Source organism: Pezoporus wallicus, unplaced genomic scaffold, assembly GCF_028554395.1.
Source record: "Pezoporus wallicus isolate ANWC-B61680 ecotype Strahan unplaced genomic scaffold, APGP_CSIRO_Pwel_v1 contig_3365, whole genome shotgun sequence".
NCBI classification, from domain to species: domain Eukaryota; kingdom Metazoa; phylum Chordata; class Aves; order Psittaciformes; family Psittacidae; genus Pezoporus; species Pezoporus wallicus.
In genome coordinates, this window is record NW_026640883.1 from 3,871,969 (window position 1) to 3,888,370 (window position 16,402).

General features: G+C 41.5%; 1 protein-coding gene across 7 annotated transcripts in view; it reads left to right on the plus strand.

Annotated features, from left to right (window-relative positions):
- ADD3 (adducin 3) overlaps nt 1-16,402 on the plus strand; it is a 100,996-nt gene that overhangs the window by 67,349 nt on the left and 17,245 nt on the right. For 4 of the 7 annotated variants that reach the window (XM_057420913.1, XM_057420917.1, XM_057420915.1 and 1 more), the window contains one exon: nt 5,316-5,539. In XM_057420913.1, the coding sequence (XP_057276896.1) occupies nt 5,345-5,539 (195 nt within the window). In that variant the 5' untranslated portion in view covers nt 5,316-5,344. Of the gene's footprint in view, nt 1-860; nt 1,008-5,315; nt 5,540-12,748; nt 12,860-16,402 lie in introns of those variants that run through there. The other 3 variants (XM_057420914.1, XM_057420918.1, XM_057420919.1) reach the window with 3 other exon arrangements.

A 16,402-nucleotide genomic window follows, 5' to 3' on the forward strand; every position in this document is an offset into this window, starting at 1 on the left:
AACGGGTTGGGATAAGGTGAGACTACTTTATTTTTTTAATGCAAATATTACCTTGTGTAAATATAAGAGTGCAGTTTGACAGTTCAACTTGAGTGCTAGTGTACAGGATCACCACGTGTTAGTAAAATCAGTGAGTATGATCTTGAACAAGTGCTGCCTATCTAGTGGAGCAGAAGTATTCTCAGTTCCACAAATGGCGTTTAGAAAGTGTTAACATCTGAATTCATACCTTAATCATCTTACCAGTGTGTAACATGAGACTGGCAAATGAAACCCAAACCCATTGGTTTGGGTTTCAAACAAAAATGAATCTGCCAATTCATTGTCAGATATTTGTGGTATTTAATGTCCTGATCAGGAGAATAAAAAAATGAAATGAGTTTTGAGGTCTTTATCCAAATATATATATTTTTTTTTACTCTAGAACAGATGCAATTACTCAGTTATACCTCATTGCCAAAATTTAAGGAAGGAGTAAGAACAGTTGGCTTTCCAATGCCAGAAGACAGTAATGGTGACCCTCAGTCCGTATTCTTCTACATATTTTCCTGTCCTTCTTAATCATTCCCTCAGTTAAGTGTTTTTCTTTCTGCCAGCTTACGTATGTAGCTGGCAGTGTTCCCTAAAGCCAAATCTTTGATTCAGATTGGGACCTGCCTGTTTCACAGGGAGGCTGGAACTGAGATCAAGAGACACCCATTTTGCTTCCAACAAGTCTCCTGGCAGACAAGATACAGGAGAGGGGGGAGAAAGAGCAGACTGTTCCTTAAAAACAAGCAGGCGAGAAACAGAAAGAGCAGAATAACACAACGTGCTCCTGAAAAAAAGAAAGGCTCAGATGTGGTGTAGTCTAGCTCGAGTGCTCAGACCTGAGATTGGCTGTAGTGGTTAATGATGCAGTGTACATGCTGCTGGTTTGCAGTGCTGGAAACTCTCAAACTGATGGATTGTGCTGCATAGAGGAAATGGGGATGTTTGAAACCAGCCATAAAACATCAGCATAAAAGGTAGGTTAATGATTCGTTGCTAGGTGAGCTAATGATTTGATCCCTTTACTGTTGCTCCGTCTTTCTCTTATGGTAGTATTTATTTTTATATGCATTCTGTACATTATGAAAGCTATAAATACGCAAAGTCAGTGCTTTCTGGGGTGTTCTTGGCAAGGTAGATTTTCCTTGCATTTGGTTTCTTGCTCTTTTTTTTTTCTTTCCTTCAGCACTCCTTGTTTCTCTGACCTCATTATTATTTTTGAGCTGTTTTTGTAATGTGACATTGAAAACAGTTATTCCAACAAAAGCGGCACAGCATGTTACTTAGACTTTACAAAGTATCAGATGGAAATGCTCAGAATTTAATGTTGCAGCCTAAAACCAACTATTCCAAGATCCTGGGATAAATCGAAAGCTTTTGTTAGGTAGAACTTCTAAGTAGAGATGTGCATAGCCTCCTGACAGAGGTGAAATGTGCTACTTTCTCTCTCTAGCCCAGTTACAGGTACAAAATACAGAACAATATAGAGGCCAAACCCATGAGCTATATAAGGCATCAAAGCACGAGGACATGACCTGTTTTCTTTTGTAGCAGTATCAGAGTTCAGTTCATCTGGAAGGCGTAACTAGACAGGAGGAAGCAGAGTTAGATGAACAAGTTACCCTGTAGCAAGAGCTTGAGCTTCGTTTCACAGGCCCCTAAAAGACTTTTCAGCAGATTTTACAGGGATTCTCTGTAGAGAAGAATTTACACATCCTGCGTTGCTCTTTTTATCTTTCTTTTCCCCTCCATCAAAGTAGTAGAAGAGCAGTTTTCCCATCTGTAGTTCCCTATATTTTGAATCTCTTTTTGGCATGACAGCAAAGTTCGTGTTAGGCCAAAACGTGGGCTAAAATGGGTGTGTCAACTGAGCAAGAGTGATGGGTGGCGCTCACCAGGACAAAATCAGATACTAGTTTAGGTTTGATTTCACCGTGTTTGTCCTTTCTGACCAGATGTAGTGCCTTGTTGCTGCTGGGGTATGTAATCTCTCATTTTCACCTGTGCCTCAGTCTCTGGAACCACTTGTGGAGTGTAGCATGCAAAAGGAAGCATTAGCCTGTACTGCTTACTTTCTTTAATTCATGAACATCATGGGAAGGTGTGAAGGCCAAAAATATCCATGCAGCAAAGCTGATTTTTCTTCTAAGCAAAAGAATCTAATGAAAATAAATGGGGAGGGAGAGAGAATACTCTGTCAGAATTCACAGATTTTGAGATCTAGGTTTTCTGTAAATACTTAATTATAAGTCATTGCCTGTTCTGTGCTAAGAAAGAGGTATGGAGATTTAAATCCCCAAAAGCTGAGCATATTTTCAACAAATGTCCTCTTTTCTAAAATATATCGCTGCAAGATACAAATAAATTATAAAAGAATGGCTGATTTGTTTGAAAATTTTCTAGCTGAACAGTAGGGGTTATATGAGAGTCAGCCTAAGCCCAACAGAGCAGGCATTGAACCAGACCTAATAAGAACAACTGGACCCAATACCCATATTATGTTCAGTAACGGAGGGTTTTTTGTAGTACAAGGACTTTAATGTTGTAATCGTAATGGCTAGAGGTAACAAACCAGTCTGAAATGAAAGAGGGGGAAAATGAAGTCCAGAGCAATTAGAAAAATCTCTTTTGTGGGATTTTAGATATTGCCAGGCACATTTGTGTCTTTTTACAGATGAATGGGCTCTTCTGTCACTGTAAGAATGAATTGTAAAGTAACAGACTTGAACTAATTGTGTCCTGTAAACCTATAATAATAAGAGTTAGATTTTTGAAGTTCAGACATGCGTGTAGTCGGTCCAACGAACCAAGTGGGTCAGCAGTTGAGCAAGTTTGGCACTTGGGGTTAATGGGATTCAGGGGCATTTGGGGAAAACAGTTGGATATGGCAGCTCCTGGGAAGAAGTAACAGAAGATCAGAAGTCACAGCTGGTTGCCGATTCGAGCAAGGATCTTGCCATCTGTATTTCTAGAGTGCTTTCAGCTCCCAGCAGGTGCTGGGAGGTGGCTGTTCTGGCTTGGATGGAGGTATTTACCCTGACACAGATGGAGAACAGTGTAGGCTTGAGAGGTCGCAAGCTCTTCATACCTTGTGGCATTTGAAGAGTGAGCTCATTGTTTTGTGTCTTGTTATGATGCTGTTTTCTTCTCCTAATTAAACCCCACCTTTCTCCTTTCTTTTTGTGGGGGAAAGGGAGACATAATACATGGTTGCATTTATGAGGGTATCTGTTCTAACCTGAACAGAGGGAAGCCAGGCTGTGATCACATCCCCAAATGCTGTCCCAAGACGCTTATCGTTCCGCTTCAGTGCTCCCAGCTGGAAAAACACAATAGTTCATTCTTTAGAAAAAAAATAAGCTGTGTTCATACTTCTGGATTTTTCCCAAACCCTCATTTACTTGCAGCAAATCCCTTGTCTTCTCCCCAGCATCCCCAGGTTGAGCACACATAGCAGGATTCTTGATGGTCAGTCAGCAAATACAGAATGAAATCGTACTGCACCCAAGCAGCAAATGCAGAACTCATTGGTATGATTCCAAAGCCTCTGTAATGAAGCGTCGGAGTTCATGGAGCATTTTCTTTTAGAAGGGTGTTAGTTGTATTTCATCTCAATCCCAAACTGTATCATAATCTGTAATATACAAGCAAATCATAGACATGCTTTTTCTGTATCTTATCTGCTAATGCTGTCCCAGCTTTGTAGGTGGTATCTGTCTCGTTTTCTGTCTGGAGCTTCAGATTTGGTGGCAGGGCTGCAGTGTCCCAGGATTTCATTCTTGTGCTGAACCTGCAGCATGCCAGCAAAGCCATTTGGGCGTCAGTGTGGGAAACTGGCTGCAGAACAATTTGGATCTTCCTGCCAGCCTGGTTCATGGCGTGACTGCACAGCAGAGGGTTCAGAACAAGGACCAAAAGGGCTTGTTGCAGCAGAAGGAGGGCTTGTGCTGCTAATCTGGTTTTAAGAGGACTTCCAGATGTTTCATCTGGGAAATATACAAGGTAATAGTTTGAGGAGTTCGGGTGCTCCATGTCAGATCACTCACTGTTCACCGAATACCCCGAATAGTAGTTGCACTGACCCAAATGAGGGATGGGTGAACTGTACCATAGAGCACAAGGACACTTTAAACCACTGATACCATAATGTTAAACCACGCTGCTTAATACTGCTTGACAACTCTCATTCTTTCAGGTTTGGCTGTTTTTCCTCTGAAGATGTGAATTATTTACATACCAAATACATTTGCATGCAAATATTTTTATATTAAATTTATTATTGAATGCAGATATTTGCATGTTAAGGTGCATTTTCGTAATACACTATCTCTTCCTACAAATCTTACTTCTCTTTGTTCCTCAAACCTGAGAAAACATCCCTCTTCAGGACCTGTTTGAGGAATGGTACTCTTGAGTGTGCTTCTGAGCCTCATTCTTTGTATGAAAATTCAGGTGTCTGCTTTTTTGCTTTTGATCCAGTTCTGTTTGTGTTTACAAATGCTTATCAGGTTTTTTAATGAGATTTTAAGCATAGCTTTCTACCAAGACATGAAAGTTGTTGGTTGTTTGGGGTTTTCCTTTTCCTAATGTAATGAGATTCAGTGAGAATCTTTGCGTACAACTGCACGTAAGAGGAGAAAAGCTAAATCTCCTGCAGCCTCAGTCCTGTGCAACCCAGCCTACGTCCTCTTCTGCAGTTCCGTCAGTGTCTCCAAGTGTCTTCTGAAAGTGCAGGCATCAGCCAGGGCTCTGCAGAGATCCCCTGGCAGTCTTTAAGCATCCTCATGTCTTGTCTTTAAGCTGGGGTTATGAGATGCTGCGGAAATGCTCTGATTGAGGAATGTCTTCATTTGAGCTTGAAGATGAACTCTGAGTGGATGTTAAACAGAGGCCTCGTCTTCTGACCATGTTTGGTTGAACATGTCAGGAGGGAAAGCTATGTAAAAACTTTGGGGGGTGATGAGTGCAATGTAAAATGGTTCAGGAAAGTTTATCATAAAATATATTATGGTCATTTTGAATGTCATAATTGTATGCCGTTGGGGATTTATTTTAACTTGAGTAGAGCTGGTTATGCACTATCATAAAACTGTGGTTTTTAAACAGTGTTCTAGAATTTTTCCTCAGCTTTCTGATTGTGATAATAATTCATTTGTTCCCTTTTCATTTTAGATGTTGTTCTGCAGAGATGAGTAACAGCACCATTTGTGTCCAGACTTGGAAGTCATATTCAATGCCCTTCTTCTAATTGTTAATCATTCTTCCCCCTTTGTTATTTGTTTCAGGTGAGGTCTACCACCTGCAGCGTTGAAGCATGAGTACTGATGCCAGCCAGGTGGTGATCACTACTCCTCCCTCAGCCACGATGCCTCACAAGGAGCGGTACTTTGATCGCATCAACGAGAATGACCCAGAGTATATCAGGGAGAGAAACATGTCTCCTGACCTGAGGCAGGACTTCAATATGATGGAGCAAAGGAAGAGAGTCACTCAGATACTGCAGAGCCCTGTGAGTGGGATTGAGGGGGAATGAGAATAAAAGAGTGTTACTTTCTGAGATTCCTGATTAACTTTTTGAGACTTAAAAAAGAGAAACCGATGTCACAGCTAGCTAGAATATCTCTGGACTATCTTTTAAGAAGAGTCACTAAACAGATTATCCAGCATCTTGTTTGCACAGTGTTTTGTCTGTGAACAAGCAGCCTTTATTGTGTTGTTTTTCTCCTGATTCTCTCATGCTTCATTGCAGTATTGTAAAAAGATCTGGCTGGCTGCAGGGGGCTTAATGAAAACTTCGGGGCAGGGAAGAGAGTGAAGGAGTCACTGGTCAAATAGGAACAAATTAGGGCATTACATGGTGTTCTGCTTTCTGGGTTTGAATATTAACCTATCATTTGCATCAGGAGTGGTTTAATTAACATTCATAATTGGGTTAAGTTTGTTTAAAAGCTAGACTGTATGTTCTTTTCATGTCCATGGGGTGATCATACCCGTACTTGGCCATATTGGTGCTCATCTTCTGGTTGTGTAAGTTCAGTACTTGTGTAGGCTACGTAAAACACTATTAAATCTATTGAAACACACTCAGCTGAAATTTTTATTTTAATGTATGCTTTTATTTTAACCTGATGAATACATTCAAAAGTAATACTGTTACCTTGAGTATTTTGAAGCCATAGAGAGTAAGGTCTGTGTGAGAGTGAGCCTTTGGGGGTATTGGGGTATGATGTGAGTAGTGAGGGTAACGCAACTGGGAAGGGGTTAAGCAGCTTTACAGATCCTTCTCCCTTCAGTTCCACTGTAAGTTGGGGTGCTTCCTCTGACCTTGACACGCTTGTGAGATGGGCTGATGCTAACCTTATGAAGTTTAACCATGCCAAGTGCAAGGTCCTACACCTGGGTCAGAGCAATTCCAGGCACAGCTACAGGTTGGGCAGAGAAGAGATTCAGAGCAGCCCTGTGGAGAAAGACTTGGGGGTGTTGGTTGATGAGAAAAGGAACATGAGCCAGCTTCAGTGTGCGCTCACAGCCCAGAAGCCAACCATATCCTGGGCTGCATCAAACGGAGCGTGACCAGCAGGTCGAAGGAGGTGATCCTGCCCCTCTACTCTGCTCTTGTGAGACCTCACTTGGAGTATTGTGTGCAGTTCTGGTGTCCTCAATGTAAAAAGGACATGGAGCTGTTGGAACAAGTCCAGAGGAGGACCACGAGGATGATCAGGGGACTGGAGCACCTCCTGTGTGAAGACAGGCTGAGAAAGTTGGGGCTGTTCAGCCTGGAGAAGGCTGCGTGGAGACCTCATAGCAGCCTTCCAGTATCTGAAAGGGGGCTATAAGGATGCTGGGGAGGGACTCTTCATTAGGGACTGTAGTGACAGGACAAGAGGTAATAGGTTAAAACTTAAACAGGGGAAGTTTAGATTGGATATAAGGAAGAAGTTCTTTATTGTGAGGGTGGTGAGGCACTGGAATGGGTTGCCCAGGGAGGTTGTGAATGCTCCATCCCTGGCGGTGTTCAAGGCCGTGTTGGATGAGGCCTTGGGTGATGTGGTTTAGTGTGAGGTGTCCCTGCCCATGGCAGGGGGGGTTGGAACTGGATGATCTTAAGGTCCCTTCCAACCCTAACTATTCTATGATTCTACGATTCTATGTAATGAGATTGCAAACAGCTGTTAGTAATCACCCCATTATACTCATCCATGAATAACAGGATTGTTTGCTAAAGTGTTGTCCTGGAGTGCCTCTTGGATCTGTGTGGTGCTCTGAGTATAATGTGAACCTGTTGACTAAGGAATTTATTACTTTCAAGCCTATTTGTGCAAGCTTGGGTTTGCAGCCAGGTCCTTTTATAAAGAAAATACTCTAAGGAAGTCTTGCATAACTTTTCAATCGTGATAATTTTATGTTAACACTCGACTGTAAAATGCGATCGGAGCATGCTTCTTCCTGTTAAAATATTCACATTGTGAGTAGCCAGAACTCACAGTAAAGACTAGATCTTTAGCCTGATAGATAAAGATAAGGTTGATCTTGTCTGGGTTTGTATGTGTGTTAGGTTTTGGTCCTTTTGATTGCAGTATTGAATTCGATGAGCATAACTACTCCAGCATTTTGGAGGACCTTTTGCCAAGTCTGCCAAATGTAATAGATGTCCCTTTGCTGCAGTCTCTGTGGGTATTTTTTTAATGGATGCAGAATCAGCATGCAGATTTTAGGGAGGGCGATGAAGAGGGGCAACCCTTGAGTCTAGGTAGGTGTTTTAACTGGAGGCTGGGGGACGAAATGCTGCCGGGCTGCTGTTAGTGTCCTGCTGCAAGAGAAGCTGAGCCCAGCACTTTTCGGAAAGTGACTGTTCGGAGCTGCCAATAAGTTACAAGTTTTTGTTGTGCGAGGGAGCAGTTGTCCAAATAAGCCAGGGCCCTGCTCAGCTCTTGGCATCTGCCAGGGAGAAATGGGAGCGTGGGAGCTGAGTGTGTGATCAGGCACGAAGAGGAGGTGTCTGAACTACCATTTTTACTCAAGTATCTCCTTTTAGAGTCTCTTTTCTAGATATAGAAAGTTTAGAGGAACCCTGCTGTGGCTTCTTGTGTGAGGAAATAAAAGAATTTTTAACACAGTGACTCTATATATCTATCAAGCAAATTTCATTTTCGGATTTGGGAATAGAAACTGCATTATTTCTTCCAGGTTCCAGTGTTCATGAGAGTCAGGATAGAAAACAAGTACCTTGTCTCCTCTTGAGTATATTTGTCATAAAAAGGCCAAAAGCTATTTTTCCTGTTACCAGTCTTTGTAACACAGCTTCAGGATTGAATTAATGGGTATTGCACATAGTGGTTTTGTTCTTTTTGTTCTATAGCTGCAGAATTACACTGCATTAGCAGTTTGCATAGAGCTTTCTTGCTTCTCTGGTTTATTCCAGTTGGCAAGAAGGAAATAGTTTGAAGATGCTTGGAAGGAGAGGACAAGAGGGTATCAGACATGTTTTAAAGAAGAGCTTGTTCAGTCACTCACTCTTAGATATACGCATTCATATCTTTACCCAGTCTTAATATATGCCTTCAGATCACAGAAATAGTCATTGACTCATCTTCTGGCAAGTATTAGTAAATATGAGATGTAGGTATTATCCTTGCTACATTTCTTAAAAATGCACAAGCGTGCATGGACTTGAGGTGGGCTTGTTTGAACATGCGCTTTCTCTGAGTTTATGGTGTAAAACTAAAGGGTTAATTTCTGTCATATACTAGGAAGCTTAGGTACTGATTCCATCTATTTCATTAACAAGACTTTTCCTTTCAAGTAGGAAAATTAAATCCTTTAGCAAGAAAATAAATTAGAGAATGTATTTCAGGAACCATGGTATGCTTTGTGCAGTGCATGTTATTGTAAGGGCCACAGCCCTGGCCAGACATCTTCAGACATCAAACTGCTGCATCTCTCTGATGTGCTGTTTGATGCACATATTGATGTGCAGTCTGACTACTCCTCTATGATGTGCAATTTCCCTTTCCTAAATTAAATCATTTAAAAGCTACTGAAACGCTATTCTTATTATCTCTGATGTTTGCTAATGTCTTAGAGTCTGTTTGTAATAAGTCTTAAGCAAATTATAGGAGTTTTATGACCTCTGCTCACAAAGAATGTCCTGACATTATCAGTGAATTCTCAGACTTGTTTGCTTAATACTGTGTGTAACCTGTGAGCATCTGATGGCCTGGAGAATCTGATAGGACCTGTTGTTTGTTGTTCTGTGTGTGTTAGAAAGGTGGAAGGAAATTAGGATCAGCTGGATGTGAGCAGCCTGATAGCATCCAGAGGTACTGCTGGCCAATCTTTAAGATAATGCCATATAAGTTTAGTTCAGTAACATCTGCAAGCTCAGAAGGTTCGGGTACTGTGTTGTTATTGTTAAAAGACTCGTGTTATTGCTTTATGTTGGATCTGAGAAACTTGACATATAATTTGAAAAGATTGGGGTGAGGGTTAGATTTTCCAGTTTAATTCTGAAATTAAAACCAGTTTTGTCTTTTTATATGCTGAACAGTCATACTGTTTGTTATACAGAGTAACTGCCTTTTTCAAAGAGGAAACATTTATTATCTGTCTCATCAAAACACTTCTTTCAGTTATGGTATACAAGTCCTCCAGGCCTTCATCTCTCTCTGGTGCCCTTACCATGGCAACTAGAAGAATCAAAAACACTTAGTTAAAAACAAAAAAGCAATGGTTGAGCAGTTTTGGTGTGTGAAGACTGAAGAGTAAGTTCAGCATTGAGGAGCTGCATGAACATACAGAAGGGAGAAGTTCCCTGCAGCTCCCTGAGCGGCCAGGGAAGGTGTTGGGTGCAGCAGTGCCGCACTGCTCCCAGTCGAGTGAAATCATGTGAAACAGTTAGCTAACCAGCAGGAAAGCTTACTACAGGCTTTAGCTAACAGGACTCTGTGTGTAACCTGAGAGGAAATTAGAATCACTGCTTAAACTGCACTGAGGAGTACCTTATATCCACTTTATATCACTGTATTTGAAGAAAAGCTACAGGTCAGAGTGGAAGAAGATGCGCTCTTATACAGAAGACATACTGATACGAGATACATCTTGTTATTGTTACTGATGTAAGAAAATGTTGGAGTAGTCAAATCTATGTATAAAGTGATGAGTTGAACAGCTGAAATATGTAAATATAAAAATGCCCAGTTATTGGAATTTTAATGCCTGGGTTATGTTTTCAGTTTACCAGTGAAAGTTTTGTGTGTCTTGTCAAGACCCATTGAATATGCACATGCTATTTTTACCTATGAAACATGGTTATTTGGAGCTGTTTGGTTTGTTGAGTGCTTCACTGGCACGATCTCATTATGCTTTGCTTTAACTTCATGTTGGATTTAGACAGCATCTACCAACTCGTCAAGGCTCTGCAGGTTGTTCAGGGCACATCTGGCTCCGCACTGCCATTACATGAGGGCACTGGCTCAGGTCTTAGCCATCCAGATTGCAAAATCAGTGTTGTTTTGCGCTGAGGTTAAAACTATACTTCTCTCCTGTGCCTCTCTTCCTTCCTGCCTTGTACATGCACACACCCCCTGCCTCCCACGCCAGCTGCTCTTGCCCAGAAAAGAGGGGAGATAACAGTCCAGCTTAGCAACTCATCTATTCAAGGGTCTGCTCCAGCATGCAGGCAGATTCTTCTCAAAAACAAGCAAACCCACCCACACTTGAATTTTTTTCTCTAGCGCTGTTATTTTCAAACCATCAGGACAGAGATGAAGAGTGGTTTGATTAATTTTTTCCTTCTCTTTGCAGTTGTCTGGCTCACTTTGGTTTGTATTGAGTGAACATCCAATATTTTCACACCACCACTCCCTTTTGGGCAGTTTATTTTCTTAAAATATCAAAAGTCCTTTTAGTTCCTCACATATCCGCCTCTCGCATCTCAGCTCCCTCCTCCGGCTTTGGTTTTCTCTGACATCTTTCTGACTTCCTGCTGGGGTCATGACTCTCCTCTCATCACAATAGCTTATTTAATCACATTCTTTCATCATATGACCTGTGCAGCATCTCTTTCACCAGGGGAGATGAGCTCAGCTTGGCACGTCATTTAAGACATGCCACAAAATGTCCCATAAAGATCCCCCTAGCTGTGACAATATCCATAAGAGCCTGGATCAGGGGGCTGGGCAAGCTCAGCATTTTAAGTGAGAGGGAATTTGTGCTCAGGGGAATGCTGTCTGAAATCAAGGATATCCACTATCCTCGTGAGAAACTAAGAAATTGCATTGCCTAATTTCCATTTCTCATGATCTTTCATACCAGTGTCCTGCACCACAAGTGCAATTGTGAGTTTTTTCTCTGCTTTGTTACATTAAACATGAGTTACCTTTCACTTCTCTCTCATTTCCATTTAGTTTGAACTGTGGTTTCCATTAGATATAAATGCCAACAGTTTCCAGATTGATTCCACCCCCTATCCGCATATATAATCTTCCTGCTGGTTGTTAACTGCTTGGGTTTAGGTTTTTGTTGTCTTCGGGGAGGGGGGAGTCTGCACATCCTGTGGTGCTTTTGGGACCATGTTCTTTAGGTTATTCAAATTGTCAAACAATCAGATCCATCTTCCTTTGCCTGATGACTTTCCTATGGTCCTATGTGTATTTGAAGTTATTAATGGTAAATAACACTGATCTGAATTAAATCCCTAATTAATTAATAATAAGTGATAAGGAGATAAAATGCAAGATAACAAAATCTACAAGTTTTCTTTCAGTCATTAGGCTTGTAACTTCTGTCTAACAAAGACATCAACTCAGTCTGGTGAGAGCAGGAAGGGGGTTTCCATTGCAGTATATATGTAAAAGGTAAAGGGCCTTGATTATCTATATTAATTTTTAAGCCTTTTTGCCTGTTAAATAATCCTGGAAAATCATGACTGACGATTTTCCTCCCTGGCTGCAGGGGCATGGGCATCCAGAACACCCTGCAAGAGCTCTGCCCATCATTTGATGGTGCATTGCCACCATGTGTGCTCCCACATTCCCTACTCCTGTGCTTACTGAAAGAAGTTAATTCTGTTTGGAAGTGTTTAAGACCTCTGTCAAGCTGAAATTTTATTTCTTCAAGCATTTTAAATGTTGGCAGCTCCATTCCATCTAGCAAGATGTGTAGCTTTACTCCATGAGTAAACACGAGGGAGGAATGCAGAGCAGCATTTGTGTAAGTGTGGGGATTGCTGGTGCTGTGGGAGTTGGCTGTGCTGAAGATGGCCTTTGCAGAGGAGTTCAGTGCTTCAGGTTTTGATTTAATCATAGGGTATCTCTGGGCTGCTTATCGCAGGAGTAAACATTGCTTCAGCTCACAGGGGGGAACTGGTGTGGACCAGGGTCGAGGAGCCAGAAAAACTGGTGCAGGCTGAGCAGTGTGTGTGGACTGGCTTGCTGTCGATTGAGTCACTGAATCCAGCCCAGATACCCACATGCTTCACTGCAAGTGAAGGGATTATTAGAACTTTACCTGTTTCCCCATATTTATTATTGAGCCCATTTCTTTTTGTTGTAACACAGAAGCTCCCCACCCCTCCCTTTTTTTTCTTTTCATGGCATTAACAAACACTTTGTGTGACTCTTATCTTCTCCCCACCAGCCTTAACTCACTGGCGGTTTTTTTGTGGCCAGCTCCACCCTTTTCCACTTAGGGCACCGGTTGTTTGTATCTGAACTGCGGTCTTGAAGCAGCCTGTCACAAAGCCACATCGGCTCTTTCGGTGAAGGTCTGTCGTCTTCTCCCCAGGCTGCTGCATTTCCAGCACAGGAGTGCTCTCAGGAACAAAATACCAGTTAAGCTCTTTTAAACCTTTCCTTCAGTGGTGGTGATTTGGCTTAGAGACTCAGTGTGAGTGCGTTTGTATGTAGCTAAGTTGAATTAGACCGTGTTTAAAAATGGATTTAAAGTATATAAACTCTGATCAAAAATGGGCAAGAGTGAAAATGGGTGAGGGGGTTTCTTTTACTCTTCTGCAGCTTCTAGGCTAACAGCAGTGTTGCTATTAAAGGTAGGGACCTCACATTACTTTTCTAGCTACTTTCCTGTAGACTGACATATCAAACTGTTTGCACCTTACTGTAATTACTCCTGATGTGAGCATGTGCTTTCTCCTCTTACATATTTGCAGTGGTGTGGAGTACTTATAGATTACCTGTATACCATTGTTTTGTCCGTTTACAAAGACACTTGTTTTCCTTATCATTTTATTTCTACTTCTTTTGAGTGAATAAGGAGTACATGGAGAAACCAGTGGTCAACAAACAAGAAACAGCATAGAAAGATATAAACCTGCATACTTCTTAATGTGCTCAGAGATCTGCCTACCAAGCCGAAGAGATTAATACTACAATTTTCTAGCTACATTCTTATTTTGTGCTATATATAGAGATGTGTATACAGGTAAAATAGGTTATTCTAGCAAGTTGGTTATTCTGGTTTTTCTTCTTATGTTGACTGGAAAATACCAGTTGTCAACTAGGACATGCAAATGTTGTTTTGATTCTTAAGAACCCACATCTACACTGTCAGCTCACACTTGGACTGTCCTGAATGAAAACGGAAGTAAGTGAGTCAGAACTGAGGCTTGTAACTTTACTGTTGAGTTTTGGAGAGCCCTAAGGTCTGAGTCAAAAGATTTTGCATCTCAGCTGCTAGAGTTTATGATGTGTATTTGGAAGATGATTGCAACTATTTCTGGAGACACAGTTTTACGATCTTAGAAAGACCTTGACCTAATCATGCAATTAATGACTCAGTAAGAAAAGCTGTATCTGTTCTGCAGGCTGCAGTAGCATGCAAGCCTATCTAAGCTGGTGTAAAAGAGCTGGGTGGAGTTTTAGAAGCAGAAAGTTTAGAATCAGTGGAGTTCTAGAAATGGGTTTAGGAACAGGCTGAGCTGCCCTGTTTATTTTCACTCTAGTAGCTCATGTCTCAGTGCAAGGTGGTGGAGTGGCATTCAGAAGATGGGTAAGCTGGAAGCAGACCATCTTAGGGTAGTTGGGCCAGCAGCTGGTAGGCTTGGCTGTGCAGGAGGTGCTTTGGCTTATGGTATAAATGCAAAACTATGTTTTCCTCTGGTGTAACCCAGTGTAGTTCAGCTTACTGCAGTTTTGGAGACAACCACTTCAGCTGGTAGTAGTGGAGGGGAGTTTGCAGACTGCTGCATACGGAGGTCAGGCTATTGGGTGTGCTCCCAGGTGAATAAAAGCTCTGCTCAGCATCCTCCTAGTTGTGCATCTTGTCTGAAATGTTGCTTTACCTCCTTTCCAAGAGCTGTCAGGGGCCCAGTTTCCTTACCATAGGCTGTTTTCTATGCAAACTTGTAGCAGGATGCTCAAAGCGCTGTTCCAGCACAAACAGGGGGAGGGATACTGGTGCTTAGATGTGCAGGTGAGCTCACTGAAGGCAGAAGGATGCTTGTGCAAACAGAAAATGATTCTCAAGCTGGCAGGGTGGGTTACCCAGGCAGCAGCTTTGCTGTGGCATCCATACAGGCACAGGCAGGGTGGCCCCAAGTCCAGCAGTGGTGCAACCATGTTGATGAGCAGCCATGAGGTGCTGTGCTTCTTGCTTTGGGACTTCGACTCCACTGTAAAAAGTGACTGCTCTTATTGTATCATCTGATGTCTGAAGTTTTAGTGGTTTAAAACAAACAAACTATAAACCCCACAGGTACCCAAAGAGCTATTTAAATCCCAGAGCTGAAACTTTATTGGTTTTGAGCAATGCTGAGCACACAGTTGAATAACATAATTTTTCATTCATCTGACAGTACAGTTTTGTCAGCATTTTCTTGTCAAATACTACATCTGAAATTACTAACGGCCTTTCTGCTTGAAAAATATCAGCTTTGTGCCAGAGCAGAGTGCTTGTCATCTTTCTGAAAACGTCTCTCTGAAGCATGACTTTTACTTGGTCACTTGTGGGCAGTTGCAGTGTAATGCCATATATATATGGCATATATATATATATATATGTTACAGTCTCATGAATTAAAGCAAAACCAAACCACTTGGTCTCCAGGCTGTGCTTAGGTTTTCAGAAGCAGATTCCTGCTGTTGAGTGGGTCAGATGCCAAAATCAAAGCCCTCCATGGTAGTGGTTTTACAGAAATCAGTGTTGTACAGTGAAAGCTCCAATAAATGTTATTCATGTAATGGCTAATATTTAAGGTAAGTTGTTGTCCAGAAGAAGGTGTTGCCCTTCATATAAGCCTGTCCTTCCCAAAGGTGGAAGGTTATGTTAGCACATGAGATGGTTATCTAAGGACATAGAAAAGTCCGAGTTTTAAAGGGCTGCAGCAGTAAACAAAAAGTATTGAAATATTCATAAATATTCATGGAGAAATGTGCATGAGTCATGTGTGACACTGAAAGCTGCAGTCTGCTAGAAAACATGGTTGCATGCTAGCACATGGATAAATAGTGTGCTTTATTTTGATACACTTCATCCATAGCCTCACCTTATATTATACCGCATCCCAAACCTCCGTATTTGCTCCTTATGTGTAGTAGTCTCAGCCAGTGTATAGTATATTGCTGTTAACATTAAAGAGCCAAAACAAAGCTCAGAAGAATGACAATAGCATGAAATACAATAAGAAATACAAATCTTTCTGACAAAAATTGCCTGAAATACACTACACTACCATTTTTTGCTGCTATGGAAGCAATATTATTCGTACAGGTTTAAAAAAAGTAAAATCTGAAGATGACTAATAAGAATTTACTGTGAATGCTTTTTCAGATCCTTTTTATAGTCCTTGTTGAATTGAAATGAAAGTGATTTAATGTAATGCAGATAACTGTTTTTCTCCACCTCCTCCCAAGCAAATACTTCCATGAATTTCATGTATTCTGTCTTCCATATGGCCCCCGGGAGACTACAGATGTGCAGTTTCCTTGTGTATGTATTATAAACAAGAGTGAAAGAGCATTTGATCTGTGCAGTGTGAAATGGCAGAGCTCTCTTGCAGGAGGCCTCTTTCAGGAATATTTGAGAAGTAATTGAATATCTTGGAATGACAGAATTTGAAAATGAGTGTTAGTGTAGCTTGCTGCTGAAATATATTGGCCAGTTTTTCTTTCTGCAGTCTTAACAGATCACAGGAACAGAAGGAGAAAGTGCCATAAAACAATGGCTTCGTGGTGAACCATTATCAGAAAAGCGAGCTGGCGTTGGGATGGTGGCTGCTCGGAAGTGTGGTTTATGTGTAGAGGAGTAGGGGGAACCTTCTGTAATGTGGGGGATATCATGTGCAAAGGGCCAAGGACATAACCTCTGTTATTTTATCGAAGTGTTTGCACTTTCAGGCAGGTTGGTAGATCATAAAGGT